We start from the raw sequence: 16,250 nt of genomic DNA, 5'->3' as shown, positions 1-16,250 counted from the left end.
TTCACTTAAAAATGTGTTTTGGAGATCGTTCTATATCAGTATCTATAGATAGAGCTGCTCTTTGTAACAGCTGCATATTGCATGGAGATACACCATAATTTATTTAATCTGCTCCTACTGATGATTACTTAGAATCTTTCCAATCTTCTACTATTAAAAACAATGAGTATCCTCGTACACACAGCATTTTTCAATGTACAAATATTACTTTAGTATAGATTATTAAAGTACAATTGCTGGTTAATGGCTATGTGCATTTGCATTTTGATAAATATTGCCAAATAACCTTCACAGAGGGTGTAACAATTTATGCTCCCACTAATAATGTATAAGAACGCCAGTTTTCCCATCCCTTCTCCAATACAATTTGTTTTCAAACTTTTTGTTCTTTGCCAATATGATAGATGAAAAACAATATATCATTGTAATTATAATTTATACTCTATTATCAGTGAGATGAAACATTTTCTCATATATTTAAGAAACAGTGATTTGTCTTTTTTGTGAATAATCTGTTCATATAGTTGTCTATTTTTGTACTGGATTGTTAGTCATTGGTCTTTTCTTCATGAATTCATACGAGTTTGCTACGTATTAAGGAGCTTAGTAAGGTATAGTTTTAAGCATAAATAGAAGACAGGAAAAAAAACCCAAATCATTAATATCAAATCCAAATTACAAATAGCTCCCAAAATGTTCTTTACAATAGGAGATATTAAGATACCCTAGGTTTCTTGCCAAAACATATTTTTAAAAATCCTTGCTTCCTTTCTCTATGGAAAAATTATATAGAGAGCATCTCCTGTGTGGAAGACTCTGGGCTAAGCCCTGGGGTTACAGACATCAAAGACAAAGACACACCTATAGGTAGACATTGATCTGCAACCAACAGAATGGATCATAGAATTCTCATGATTCAATGGCCCCTCACTTCTTTCAGCTACTCACAGACCACTTTGTCTTCTATGTGTGGCACTGAGGACACAGTGGTGAACAAGATTGAGAAAAGAGCCCTTCCTTCATGGAATTTACAGTCTAATTCAAACTCCCTCCTGCCACTACTTCAAGTGGAAAGTCAAAAGATTTTATATATTCAGGGAGAAAGAGAATTCGTTAGGTAAAATTTAATGGTGAGAGAAAAGGAGTAAGGAGAGCAGCCAGGATCTGCCTTGAGAAGTGTAGGGATAGTGCTCCTTTTCCTTAGAGAGAACAGCGGATGAGGAGCCAGGAGAAGCCCTATCTGGTGCCTGACACGTGGCTGTGGGGCAACAGAGAAAGAAGCTTGTATGACCCGGTGCGGGTCCTGTCAGGGAAAGGCCTCTTTCTTGGGCAACTGTGGGGACCGTGAAATGGTCCAGTGTGTTACCATTTCGAATGAGAAAGAAAGCAGTGTGGCAGAAAGAATGAGTGACTGTGGGCGCAGACCAGCAGTTTGTTCGTTCGGGTTAAGGGTCAGGGTCTGCCTTCTTCTGGAAGTGGGCAATGGTGAGGCCTCCAAGGGACCCCCTTCCACCTCTCTCCAGAAGCAATGAAAGAATAACTTGGGAGGGCATCCCCCGCCGAACCTCGGGGGGCGGTCTGGCTTTAAATCACCTTTCCTCTCCCTGCCTGCTTTCCTGACACCTCCTCTACCCACCTGACTTTTCGTGCAGAAAATATGGTAGGTCATGCCTGGAAGGGGCTCGCAACAGGATAGTTTGGCGTTTAATCCGTTCTCACTTTAGTGATGCTTTCCTAACGCTGTTCCTCTTCATCCTCCATTTTAGGGGGTAGTGGAGACAGAGCGGGAGGTGATTCACGGGTACAAAGATATTTGAGTACTAATCCTCTCCCATGAGCACGGAGATTTTTCCTCATGTCTACGCTCAGGCCTCTGCATATTTAGGTGAGGAAAATATCGTGGGCATCAGCAGGGGAAGCAGGGCCTAAGAAAGGGTCACGTACACACAGGGGTAGTTTGGTATTAACATGCGTCTCTCCATCCATCTCTGCTTTCCCTATTTCCTTATCCCACATTACCTTCGATTATTTCAGTGCAACAAATATGGTAGGCAATAAGGACAAGACACTTTGAGGAGAGGAACAAGAAAACACCACGGTGTTTAATATTGACCAACAAGTCAGATTAGAGCCGCTTTCCAGACGCCCCGCGCCAACACTGCCCATTTCGTGTAGAAAACTAAGTGCTTGGAAGGCGGCTTGGAGGGGCTTCTCTCAGAGAGAGGACACATAATTTTGGGGATAGATTAAAATTTATCCTCCTCTCTCAGTCTTGTGCCTCTTTCCTGACCTTCTTACCTGGGCGCCTTCCTCCAACCCGCCCATTACGCTGGGCCTAAGGCTTTGGAGACGGGAGTGTGTAAGCGAAACGCTTTGGTATCCGTCCGCCTAGTCAGACAGAAGCCGATTCACTGCCGCCACCGCCCGAAGCTCGTAAACACGTCAGGGGGAAAAATCCTGTAGGCTTGGTGGGGGGAGCTCCTAAAAGAGGGGAACTAATACCTTTGTTATTAGTCTGCTTCTCTCGGTCCAGCCCTGCTTCCTCTATATCCAGATCCCGCCCCTGCCCATTCAGTATACTAGAAACAGCCAGGGTGGGCGGGGCGGAGTTCAGCGACGGAGGGAAAAGCGGTGCTATGCGAAGCGCGGTATCACTCCGCTTCCAGGAGGCCGGATCCCCTTAAACCACACTCTAGCTCCTCCCGCTGTCGATTTTGGTACTGGGGACGTGGCAAGGCAGAGTCTGCGGAGCAAAAGGTAGCTGTTAGTCACCAGGAGCAGGTCCCTAAGGAGCCCTGGGAACGTAAAGAAGGGAATATCAAAAAGTGACAATCGTTTGCCAGTTACGGCCCTTAAACTGATAAAGCGGGTATCTCGTCCTAAATCTCAGGTGCCGGGCCAATCCCTAAACACAGTCGCCGCCATTGTCTCGTGTCCTTCTGCCCATCTGACTGTCCGTCCCGTTTTCTGTAGGGCACGGCACCCCTTGAGGCAAGGAAATGAGAAAACTGCCTCTGATCCAAGCAGAGCAGGTCAGTGAGAAGGCGGGCATTGCTTGGGAGTGTGGATATGGGTATCAGAGATGAACGTGGGATAGAGGACCTGGTCATGGGGCGCGGACGGTGAGAGGGAGAGAGGGACGGGGGTGATTTGAGTGGCATACAACGATGAATTTAAAATGATCTGCCTTTCGCCAGCTTGATTTCCAGACACTCGCCCCACCTCCGACCGTGTTTGGGAAGGGAAAGGAGTATAGTAGCGGCTTCTAGCGGAGAAATGGCGGATTATATAATAGGAGGAGGGGCTGCTTCTTTCCGGGAGAATAGTTGTCTGGAGAGCTCTGAGAGGCAGGTTGTAAGCGTTTGATAGTCAAGGCTGTGGATTAGAAAAGGGTCTCGTCCAGGTTACTAGTCTGACCGTTAATAACCAAGTCTCTCCCTCTGTCTTTTCATTTGGTCTTTTGGGTGTGTATCATGCGTTAATTTGTGTAGGTCTGTTCCTAAATTTGCGGTACTCCACGTTTCTGTAAATATCTGCAGGGGGCAGCGGACATCAAGGGGAGGGGATAAGAAAAAGGAAGTTAGCCTAATTTCTGTAGAGTGGGCAGTGCTTGGAGATGGTAAATAGCTAAGAATAGAGCAGGTAAGGGTCTAGGGGGAACTTCAGATCTTTTTGCCAGCTTTCCAAACAGTCCTCCCTTACTCCCCTTGTGTTGCAGAGAACGATAGGTTTTGGGAAGAGGAAGGAAACATAAGGAATTAGATGAAATTTGGAAATAATACTTTCTAGTGATTTCCCAGCTAGCTTCCATGGCTTGTCTGAGCGTTCCATCCTTACTAACACCACCACTATTTTGCAGGGATATTTGAGTTGTCTCTGCAGGGGAATTGTCAGACTTTGGGAATGGAGCAGAGGAACTTGGAGATTGGGGGGAAGGGAAGGTAGAAAATTTTGGCATAAAGCTACGTGTGTCTACAAAGGATCGGTGTCCTAGGTGCTGATCTCCACCAGGAACTCGGTCTCCGTTGTCTCCTGTGTCTCTGTTTATTTATCTCTGTGTTTGTAAATCTCTCTGTAGATCTGTCCCTAGGTCTGTGCAACTCTCAGGTGTTGTGAAGGTTTGTAAGTGGCAATCCAAATTGAAGCTAGGAAATAGTAAAGAAGAGAAAAATGCCCTGTGTCTAAGTTTGGTGTGAGGGTAGAGGGATGAGGGATAATTGACACTAGAGAGTTCTATCTCCTCTTTTGCCAGTTTATTAACACCTGTTTGATCCCCTCCTGATTTAGTTTGGAGTCTTTGTAAGCTTTAGGGGTATAGAAGGGTGACACCTGCTTTTCTCACTTGCCACTTGCTTTTCCTATTCTTATGCTTTACCCCAGTCCAATTCTGAACTAAGCAAGAGAGGACGAGGAGCAGCCTTGAAGCAGGGCAATGGGGCAAAGCTACCAGAAGGAAGGAAACACCAGACAAACTACAAATATAGGGACCAGGGACCAAGGTCTGTCTATCAAGAAATCAGTTTCCATATCCTCCTGTTTATTTGTCCATAGATCTGCCTGTAGGTTGCCATAGGGCTTGTCATCATTGGAAGCAAGGAAGGGAGAAGAAAATTACTCCAGATTAGTTCAGGTTGGTATGAATGAGTGTGGAGACTTCCTCAGTAGACCTGTAGAATGAGTTAGTGGAAATATGCTTGGGTCCAGCAGGGGTACAGAGCCAGACGAAGGATTCCTCAGTCTCTCTCATTCCCATTCGGCTTTCCCCCTCTCCATACTCCTATTTTATGTCTGGAAAGAAGATTAGTAGTACCTGGAGTTGTAGGGAGCTGAAATGAAGGGAGAATTTGCTAAGTGTCTACCTCTCCCACTTAGCACTGAATTTCTATACTCTCTTGCCTCTCTGTGCTAATCAAAATGAGAAAAAAATTGGAAGAGACTCAAAGCCCCATTTTCTTTCTCTACCCCTAGGTCCAACTTCAGTGGCAGATCTGGTGGCCTTGGAGTGGCTGAAGACCACCACCCTCCACAGAGCTGCACTCAGGCCCACAGCTATTCTTCCCTTCCCTGAGTGAGCTTCTTCTGCACGTTGTTTATATTATTGGCAGAGCCTATAGTTGAAAAGAGAGCTGAGTGACTACGGGACTTTGTAGGAAAACATCAACCTGGCACAGACCTTCAGTCAAAGCTGAGACAGGGGTTGGGGTATATAACTTGCCTTTAACTTGGATCATGACTGGCTCCAAGACTATGGCAGTGGCAGAGGAGGGACTGGGGCTGGCTTGAAATCTAGAATCAGTGGCCCTGCCAACACTAGAGCCAAAGCTAAGATCCAGGACAAGGCAGTGGCTGAGGCAGAACCGAAAACACAACCAGTGACCCAGGCCAAGGCTAGAAATGGAGCAGTGGCCAGGACACAAACAGTGACCTACACTGAGGCTGTGGCTATGACAAAGGAAGTGAGCAAGATGGAAGCTATGACTAAGACTAGAGTGATGGCTGAGGCTAAGGCAAAACCCCTGGCAGAACCTGATATAGTTCCCCAAACCAAGTCAAAGTTCACGCCCATGTCCAGTGCTGTGACCAAGTGTGAAGTTAAGGCTGGTGTTGGAAGTGAAGCCAATATCAGGTCCTTTGCCAAAGCTGGTGATAAGGCCGATAATGAGTCCAGGCCCCAGAGAAGGAGAGAGGCCAGCCTCAAGTTCAGGGCTGGGGACGGAGCTGATGTTGTAATCAAGTCCGGTGATGAGGATGAAGAAAACGTCTGCTCCTGGTTCTGGAGTGGAGAAGAGCCTAGTGTAGGATCCTGGTTCTGGCCTGAGGAAGAGACCCCTTCTCAAGTTTATAAGCCTCTACCTAAGATCCAGGAAAAGCCCAAGCCCACACCCAAACCCGAACTTACTATAAAGCAAAAAGCTGCAGCGTGGTCAAGAGCCAGGTATAGTGTCCTGGTCCCAATAGAGGGAGGGGAGCGATCCTTACCTCCAGAAGGAAATTGGACTCTGGTTGAGACTTTGATTGAAACTCCTCTGGGGATTCGGCCTCTGACTAAGATCCCACCCTATAATGGGCCTTACTTCCAGACCTTAGCTGAGATAAAAAAACAGGTTAGGTATAGGGAAAAATATGGGCCCAATCCAAGAGCCTGCCGCTGTAAATCACGTGACTTTAGTTTAGAGCCTAAAGAGTTTGATAAACTCGTTGCCCTACTTAAGTTAACTAAGGATCCTTTCATTCATGAAATAGCTACGATGATAATGGGCATCAGTCCTGCTTATCCATTTACCCAAGATATAATTCATGATGTAGGTATTACTGTTATGATTGAAAATTTTGTCAATAATCCAAATGTTAAAGAACGCCCTAGAGCTTTAAATATGGTGGATGACAGCTCTGAGTCTTCTGAAGAACCAAACACAGAAAAGTCATACATACGTCAAGTTTGTAAGGACATAATCTCTTATCCATTGAACTCCCCTGTGCAACTGGCTGGACTAAAATTATTAGTGCACCTGAGTGTGAAATTTGAGGACCACCATTTGATTGCCAATTACATTCCAGATTTCCTCATCTTGTTAAACAAGGGGAGTGTCAAAACCAAGTTTTATGTTTTAAAAGTGTTTTTGCGCTTGTCTAAAAATCAAGCCAATACAAGAGAACTGATCAGTGCCAAAGTACTGTCATCGTTGGTTGCACCATTTAACAAGAATGAGTCAAAGGCCAATATTCTTAACATCATTGAAATATTTGAGAATATAAATTTCCAGTTCAAAAAGAAGGTGAAGCTATTTACCAAGGAAGAGTTCACTAAATCTGAGCTTATTTCCATATTCCAGGAAGCAAAAGAGTTTGGTCGGAAACTCCAAGACTTAGCAGAGCACAGTGATCCTGAGGTGAGAGATAAAGTTATACGATTAATACTCAAACTCTGAATAGCTGTATGTTCTCACAAAGGCTGGAACAATTTTTTGGTGTTGTAATATGAAACCAATGCATATTGTAACTGTAAGTTCAATATTCATGTTATCTGTGTTGATTGAAGGAGTCACTTTTATGGATACCAAATGATCTTGAGAGCTTAAATATTTGTTGATATTTATTGTGCTATATAAATTGGGGTATTTTTAGTATTTCTGCAACATGACCTGATAATGAACATATTCGTCCTGAGAAAGCTATATTTGTCCTTTATATTGACATGTGTATTCATTTGAGACTTCATTTAAATGTTAATAAAGTTGCATGCTAAAATTGTTGAAAACATTGTCCTAGTTCTTCAGTTGAAATCTAGTCAGAGAGATAAAGCACAAATAACATAAAGATGATAAAGAGCCCTGTCTGTCTGTAGAAGGGTACAAACAAACAAGTTCACATTGATGGTTCCTTTAGTTTCAACATGTTCAAGGAGTAGAATCACTCTGTGTACAAGAAGACAGGACTGTGCTACTAGCTGACATATGGGCAGATCTGGGGAAAGGGGTGAGGACACAGACTTAGGAGTAAGAGAACACAGATGCTTTCATTCCAGTCTGAGTTCCAGAACTTGTGCTCAGCCTTTCACATAGGATGTCTCATCAGGATACCTTGAATCTTTTTAACCTCCAAGAGAATTCCTAGTTCTCATCCCTATTAAGCAAAGCCATGGAAGTGTGATTCTGAAAGGACCCAGCCCCACGGTGCCCTCAACATCCAGGGTAGATGGTTTACTGCTTCATCTGAGGTTCCCTCCCCCATAGACGTGGGCCTCAGAGGATGGTCTTTCTGGGAGCCAACTGCAGAAACTATGTCATGGATAGTCTCATGTATCCTGCTTTGGTGACCGTTTACTCTCATACTTGCTTTTGTTTGCTGGACAATGCTTTGGACTTGGTGTCTAAAGGATAGGTGCCACCTATCCTTGGTGGCAGCCCCTTGTTTATGCTGTTCCCTTCTGGTCAGAGATCAGTTCTGTGAGACAGCCACAGGATACCAAAGTTCTTTAGGAGTGTGTGATTTGGAAGGAATTAATTCCCCTAATCCCACTATCCTGACTATTTATTTTACAGAACTGAAGCCATGTTGTCTATACTACCTCAGCTGCTCCTGTTTATACTTAACGAAAGCTAGATTCTGGTCATGGGTTTCTGCCATAGAATGCCAGAGTATAGATTGGGATCTGGGTCACCTCTGCATCTCCTATCCTCTTCCTACTTTGCTGTAATTATCCTCTTTCCTTTACTGCCCAGAATTGGTAAATATGGATATTAGAATCGGTATACAAATACAGGTCTTTCTATTGAAATTCCTCTCTCCTAACTTTTTATGTATTTAGGGGAAGGCCTAAAACTGAAAAATCCCAACAAGGTGTCATGTACCCCTAATTTTAGCAGCTCTCCCTAGTTTAATTTCTATTAAGGCTGGGTCTGAACCTATCTTTCATACATATAGGAGTTAAAATGAAGGACAACCAGCCACACTTGTGTATTAAGGGTAAAAAAAAGCAGGTAGACTTTTTGCAAAATGAAGTTACAACTTAGATGACTTTTGAAGTTCTTTATGACTTATTTTGTAATCCACAGAACTCCCATAGCCTCACATTCAGCTGTGGGTACTGCTTTCAGAGTTGGGGATCATCACAATACAATTGAACCAGCCCCTTTGGAAATATTCTGTGTCTCAAATGCCCTACGGAGCACACAATCAGTTGATGACTATGGAATTTTCTGTCAGCTAAAGAAAAGAGTGATTGTGGAGTATGTAGGTATTTTTGTCAAAGCAAGAAGCTGATGGTCTCTCCTTGGGTAGGAATTATGGGAGACAGAGTCATTTGTCAAATTGTTCCTGGGGTATGCTTGAAGTCAAAACCCTGTTACTCATCTCTTGTTTCATCTCTTTTCAGGAAAAGTAATCAAGATAAGCCCATGCAGTATCAGGGCTCGTCCAGATGTTACTTGTCTTAAAATCTTGCTGCCTGGGGGTAAAAATCAGTGTGGATTTCTCATCTTTCCTGTCGTGAAGCAAAGCAAGTGATCTTCCTACAGCACAGCTGAACTATTAGCACCCACTGACCCTCTACCATGCCCTCAATTTTAAAAGAGGAACTTTCAGTGGGAGTTCATCTATAAAATATTACCAAATTCCCTAGCAAGGCTTTCAAGGCTCTGTACCCTTCAGCACCTTTCCATTTTCCCCCTTGTATCCCACCATGTGACCTATGTTCAAGCCACACTGGACTGTTTGTTGTTTCCTGACTATTTTATGCACTTCTTTACTTTTGTGCATTTTCTCATGCTGTTCACTCGTCCTGCAATGCCTTTGAAATCCTTTTCCCGCCTGTAGGAAAACTATTCATTCTTTTAGGCTCAGCTCAAATGCCAGGTCCCTTTGAAGTCTTCCCTCACACCCTTATCTTCCCTGTCCATATGTTGGAATTAATAGCTCTTTCTTCATTTCCATAGTTTTTTATTTACTCCTCTGTTTTATCATTTGTCTTTATACCACACCTTGGAGTCTTATTAGTAAGTTAGAGCTTGTGTTTAGGGACAGTTAGCATAGAAGAGGAAGCTTGGGTTTTGAGAGTGTCTGACTTCAAATCTGAACTTTTTATTATGTATGGTAATAATAATTATTAACATTTATACATTTATTAAGTGCTCACTATGTACCAGATACTGTTCCGTGTGCTTTACTTGTATTAACTATTTAATTTCTGAAACATCCCCATGGAGTAGGTACCGTTATCCACTATTTCTCACTTTTTACATGTGAGAAAGCTGAGATACTAATTGGTTAAATAACTTGGCCAAGCTCATTGAGTTGGTTAGTAGCAGAGCTGAGATTCACACCTTTGCAATCTGAATCAGGAGCTAGCATATGTAACCATTTTGTAACTCTGTACCCCCGCACAACTTCTACTAAAGTACATTGCCCATCCCCAACTTAAATTTGAGTGTTATTAGTCACCCCTGTCCCTTACTTCTTCTGCTTTTTCCCTTTGTGTTGGCCACTTCCTGCTTTATCTTCATTCCCTACCCAACTAAGCATTCATGGTCCATCACTTTCAACATGTTTTTAAGTATTTTTTATTGTGGTAAAATATATATAACATGAAAGTGGTAATTTTAATGATTTTTAAGTGTACAATTCAGTGACAATAATTGTATTCACAGTGTTGTGCAGCCATCACTACTATCTATTTCCAAAACTTTTTCATTACCCAAAGGAGAAACTGTGTAACCATTAAGAAATAACTCCCCATTCCCCTACTCCCTCCAGCCCCTGGTAATCCAGTCTACTTTCTCCATGAACATGCCTATTCTAAATATTTCTTTTAAGTGCAATCATACAATATTTGTCCATTTGTGTCTGGTTTATTTCACTTAGCATAATGTTTTCAAAGTTTATCCACGTTGCAGTATGTATCTGAGCTTCATTCCTTTTTATAGCTGAATAATATTCCACTGTGTGTGTGTGTGTGTGTGTGTGTGTGTGTGTATACACCACATTTTGTCTACCCATTCATCTGTTTATAGACACTTGAGTTGTTTTCACCTTTTGGCTATTTTGAATAATACTGCAATGAACATTGATGTACAAGTGTCTGTTCAAGTCCTTGCTTTCAATTCTTTTGAATATATACCTAGAAGTACAATTGCTGGGCCATATGGTAATTCTATGTTTAGCTTTTTGAGGAACTGCCAAACTGTTTTCCACAGCAGCTGCAGTATTTTATGTTCCCACCAGCAACGTACAAGGGTTCCAATTTCTCCACATCCTTACCAACACTTGTTATTTTCCATTTTTTAAATAGCTATTCCTAGTAGGTGTGAAGTGGTATCTCATTGTGGTTTTGATTTGCGTTTCCATAATGACTAATGGTGTTGAGCATTTTTTTATGTGCTTATTGTCTATTTGCATAGAAGATCTTTGGAGTAATGTCTATTCAAGTTCTTTGCCCATTTTTTAATTGAATTGTTTGTCTTTATGTTGTTGCATTGTAGTAGATCTTTATATATTCTGGATGCAAATCCCTTATCAGCCATATAATTTATAAACGTTTTCTCCTATTCTGTAGGGGTTTTTTTTTTATGATATTATTGATGTCCTTTGATGCACGAAAGTTTTTAATTTGGATCATGTCCATTTTATCTATTTTTTCTTTTGTTCCTTGTGGTTTTGGTATCATATCTAAAAATCCATTGCCAAATTCAAAGCCAGAAAGATTGATTCCTGTTTTTTTCTGAGTTTTTTTCTTTTTTAAGATTGGCACCTTAGCTAACAACTATTGCCAATCTTCTTTTTTTTTTTATTCTTCTCCCCAAAACCCCACAGTAGATAGTTGCATATTGTACTTGTGAGTGCCTCTGGTTGTGCTATGTGGGACGCCACCTCAGCGTGGCCTGATGAGTGGTGCAATGTCCGTGCCCAGGATCTGAACTGGTGAAACCCCGGGCCACCAAAGCAGAGCACGCGAACTTAACCACTTGGCCATGGGGCCGGCCCAAGAATTTTATTTTATAGTTTTAACTTATATTTAGGTTGCTGATCCATTTTGAGTTGATTTTTGCATATGGTGTGAGGAAAGGGTCCAACTTCATTTTTTGCATATAAGGAATCCTGTTTCCTCAGCAGCGTTTGTTGAATAGTCTATTCTTGGCACCCTTGGCAAAATCAATTGGCGATAAACATGTTGGTTTATTTCTGGACCCTCAATTCTATTCCGTTCATCTCTATGTCTATTTTTATGCCAGTACTACAGGGTTTTAATTACTGTAGCTTTGTGGTAAGTTTAGAAATCAGGAGGTGTAAGTGCTCCAACTTTTTCTTCTTTTTCCAGATTGTTTTTGTTAACCTGCATCCCTTTCCATTCCACATGAATTTTAGGATTAGCTTTTCCATTTATGCAAAAACATCCACTGAGATCTTGATAGAGATTGCACTCACTCTGTAGACTGCTTTGGGGATATTGCCATCGGAACAATATGAAGTCTTACAATCTATGAACACAGAATACCTTTCCATTTATGTAAATCTTTAGTTTCTTTTAGCAATATTTTGTAGTTTGTGTACAAGTCTTTCACACCTCCTTGGTTAAATTTATTCATAGATGTTTTATTCTTTTAGATACTATTTTAAGTAGAATTGCTTTCTTAATTTCCTTTTTACATTATGCATTGCTGGTATATAGAAACATGACTGATTTTTGTGTGTTGATCTTGGAACCTGCAACTTTGCTGAATTTATTAACTCTACCAGCTTTTTTTATGGATTCTTTGTGAATTTCTATATATAAGATCATGTCATCTACAAATAGAAATACTTTTCTTTCTTCCTTTCCTATTTGAATACCTTTTATTTCTTTTTCCTGTCTAATTGCTCTGGCTAGAGCTTCCAGAACAATGTTGAATAACAGTGGTGAAAATGGGTATGCTTGTCTTGTTCCTGATCTTAGAGAGAAAGATTTCAGTCTTTCACTATTGAGTATGATGTTAGCTGTGGGTTTTCGTAAATGCCCTTTATCGTGTTAAGGAAGTTCCCTTCTCTGCCTAATTTTCTGAATGTTTTTATCATGAAAGAGTGTCAGATTTTGTCAGATGCCTTCTTCTGCATCAAATGAGGTTATCATGTGGGGGTATTTTGTTGTTGTTTTTCTATTAAAGTGATGTATTACATTGTTGTATTAAAGTGGTATTTTACATTGATTGACTTTCATATGTTGACCACCCTTGCATTCCTTGGATAAATCTCACTTGGTCATGGTGTATAATCCTATAAATATGCTATTGGATTGGATATGCTAGTGTTTTCTTGACAATTTTTGCATCTATGTTTATAAGGAATATTGATCTCTAATGTTCTTTCCTTCTGATATCTTTTTCTGGCTTTGGTATCAGGGTAATGCTGGCTTCACAGAATTTGTTGGAAAATGTTCCCTCCTTTATTTTTGGGAAAAGTTTGAGGATTGGTGTTAATTCTTCTTTAAATGTTTGGTAGAATTCTCTAGTGAAGCCATCTGGTCCTGAACTTTTCTTTGTTAGAAGGTTTTTGATGACCGATTCAATCTCTTTACTGTTTATGGTTCTGTTGAAATTTTCTATTTCTTTTTGAGTCAGTTTAGGTAATTTGTGTGTACTTAGGAATTTGTCGATTTTGTCTAATTTGTTGGCACACAGTTATTCATAGCGTTCTCTTTTAATCTTTTTTTATTTCTATATAATTGGTAGTAATGTCCCCACTTTCATTTCGGATTTTAGTTATTTGTGTCTTCTCTCTCTTTTCCTTTGTTAGTCTAGCTAAAGGTTTGTCAATTTTGTTGACTCTTTTCAAAGAACCAACGTTTGGTTTTATTGATTCTCTCTACTCTTTTTCTAGTATGTATTTTGTTTATCTTTACACTAATCTTTATTATTTCCTTCCTTCTGCTAGGTATGAGTTTAGTTTTCTCTTCTTTCTCTAGTTTCTCAAGATGTAAAGTTAGGTAATTGATTTGAGATCTTTATTTTTTTTTCTTTTTTTGGTGAGGAAGATTGGCCCTGAGCTAACATCTGTGCCAGTCTTCCTCTATTTTGTATGTCAGTTTCTGCTACAGCATGGCTTGATGAGTGGTATAGGTCTGTGCCTGGAATTTGAACCTGCAAACCCAGGCCACCAAAGCAGAGTGCACCAAACTTAACCACTACCCCACCAGGCCAGCCTGAGATCTTTCTTATTTTTTTTTTTTTAGGAAGATTAGCCCTGAGCTAACATTCATGCCCATCTTCCTCTATTTTATATGTGGGACGCCTGCCACCACATGGCTTAATAAGTAGTGCATAGGTCCGCACCCATGATCCGCACCTGGGATCCAAACCAGCAAACCCTGGGCCACGAAGCAAAACATGTGAACTTAACCACTTCGCCATTGAGCTGGCCCCGATCTTTCTTATTTTTTAATTCAGACATTTACAGTTACAAATTTCCCCCTGAGCACTGCCTTGGCTGCATCCCATAAAATTTGATATATTATGTTTTTGTTTTCTTTCATCTCTAAGTGTTTTCTGATTTCCCTTGTGACTTCTTCTCCAACCCATTGGTTGTTTAAGAGTATGTTGTTTAATTTCTGCATTTCTTAATTTTCCAGTTTTCCTTCTGGCGTTGGTTCCTAGCTTTATCTACTGTGGTCGGTGAAGATACTTCATGTGATTTCAGTCATTTTAAGTTCACTGAGACTTGTTTTGTGCCCTAACATGTCTGGAGAATGTTCCACATGCACTTGAGAAAATGTGTATTCTGCTGTTGTTTGGTGGCGTGTTCTATATATGTCTGTTATGTTTAGGTGATTTATAACACTGTTCAAGTCCTCTATTTTCTTTTTGATCTTATGTCCAAATGTTCTACCTATTATTCAGTGTGACATTGGAAGTCTCCGACTGTTACGGTAGAACAGTCTATTTCTCCTGTCAGTTCTGTCAATGTTTGCTTCTTCTTAGAGACTTTGCCTTCCTGATTATCCCCACTCTATTTTTAACTCCACTCTATCTATAGGTTCCTCCATATCTGCGTGGGAAATATACTTATTTTTCCCAGTAGAAGGAAAATAATCATTTCCCCAACTCTATCTCCACAAAGTTTTCTAACTGCCACCCTATCTTTCTCTACCCTTTCACAACAATGCTTTCTACTTTTCCACATTTGTTTTTCTGCTTTCTCATGTTTTTCTCAGTCCTCATACAATTGCAATCTAGTTTCTTTCTCTACTACTCTACTGAAACTCTGCTCTCAAGGTAACCAAAACCCCCATCTTCCCTAAGGAAAAAGGACAATTTAAATTTTCTAAATATTTTATTTACACATGTTCTTACAGAATAATGCTCCTTTTCTACTTTTGATGTATTCTTCCATGCATTGGGAACCTTCATTAGAATAACAACTCTGACATTTCTGTGCCTTCACCCTTACTCTTGTCTTTCCCTCTTCTGTTTCTCTTTGGAAGAATGTCTTCCCACTAAGGATTGTGTCCTACTCTGCTTCTCTATAACATAAGTTTTCAAGTGTAGGTTGGAATAGGTGCACAGTTTCTAATTGGGTAGGATATTGTATCAAATTCTGGGATTTATTTTGAGGAACACTATTGCCCGAAATTCTAAGTCACATTCATCTGTATCAGATTTGTCAGTAACAAAGATTATATGTTTATCTCTCATCTGCTTTATTATTATTCCCCCAGATTTATGGAGATATGATTTACATATTACGTATGTAAGTTTAAGGTGTACAACATGATGATTTGATACACGTATATATTATGAAATGATTACCAAAATAAGGTTAGTTAACACCTGCATCCCCTAACATGATTACCATTTTTTTGTGTTGATAATATTTAAAATTTACTCTCTTAACAACTTTTATATTGTTAATTATAGTCACAATGATGTATTTTAGATCCCCAGAATATATTCATCTCATAACAGGAAATTTGTGCCTATTGACCAATATCTCCCAATTTCACCCACCCCCAGTTCCTGACAACTACCATTCTACTCTATTACTATGACTTCAGTTTTTTTAGATTCCACACATAAATGAGAACATACATTGTTTTTCTCTATCTTATTTCTCTTAGCATAATGCCTTCAAGGTCCATCCTTCTTGTTCCAAAAGGTGGGATTTCCATTTTTATGGTTGAATAATATTCCATAGTATATATACCACATTTGTGTTATCCATTCATCTGTTGATGGACACTTAGGTTGTTTTCATGTCTTGGCTATTGTGAATAATGCTGCAGTGAACTTGGAGATACAGATGTTTCTTCAAGATAGTGATGTCATCTCCTTCAGATATATACCCAGATGTAGGATTGCTGGATCATGTGATAGTTGTATTTTTAATTTTTTGAGGAACATCTCTACTGTTTTCCATAGTGGCTGAACCAATTTACATTCCTACAAACAGTGCACAAGGGTTTATCACTACAAATTTCCCTCTGAGACATGCTTTTGTCATATCCATAAGTTTCAGCAGGTTGTGCTTCCATTTTCATTTGTTTCAAGATATTGTTTTGATTTCATCTTTGTTCTATTGGTTGTTCAGGAGTGTGTTGCTTAATTTCCACATATTTGTGCAATTTCAAGTTTACCTCCTATTATCTTCAGCTTGAAGAACTCCTTTCATTTTTTCTTTTAAGGCAGGTGTAGTGGTGATGAACTGCCTCATCTTTTGTTTTTTGGGAAAATTCTTTATCTCTCTTTCATTTCTGAAAGACAACTATGCTGAGTAATGTATTCTTGGTT

General features: G+C 40.3%; 1 protein-coding gene across 6 annotated transcripts; it reads left to right on the top strand.

Moving 5' to 3' along the window:
• The first annotated feature begins 2,685 nt into the window (after nt 1-2,685).
• ARMCX5 (armadillo repeat containing X-linked 5) lies at nt 2,686-9,539 on the top strand. 6 transcript variants are annotated; one of them, XM_046673930.1, is made up of 3 exons: nt 2,686-2,757; nt 2,974-3,032; nt 4,969-7,232. In XM_046673930.1, the coding sequence occupies exon 3, from the start codon at nt 5,445-5,447 to the stop codon at nt 6,927-6,929; it is 1,485 nt and encodes a 494-aa protein (XP_046529886.1). In that variant the 5' UTR covers nt 2,686-2,757; nt 2,974-3,032; nt 4,969-5,444; the 3' UTR covers nt 6,930-7,232. The 6 variants fall into 6 exon arrangements, with proteins under 6 accessions (XP_046529886.1, XP_046529888.1, XP_046529885.1 ...); XM_046673929.1 differs by having other exon boundaries at nt 2,729-2,757; nt 2,891-3,032; XM_046673934.1 differs by lacking the exon at nt 2,686-2,757 and adding an exon at nt 8,876-9,539 and having other exon boundaries at nt 2,768-3,032; nt 4,969-6,890.
• The last annotated feature ends 6,711 nt before the right edge of the window (nt 9,540-16,250 follow it).

The sequence above is a fragment of the Equus quagga genome, chromosome 10 (genome assembly GCF_021613505.1).
Source record: "Equus quagga isolate Etosha38 chromosome 10, UCLA_HA_Equagga_1.0, whole genome shotgun sequence".
NCBI lineage: Eukaryota > Metazoa > Chordata > Mammalia > Perissodactyla > Equidae > Equus > Equus quagga.
This window is presented reverse-complemented; position numbering and strand designations above follow the sequence as displayed.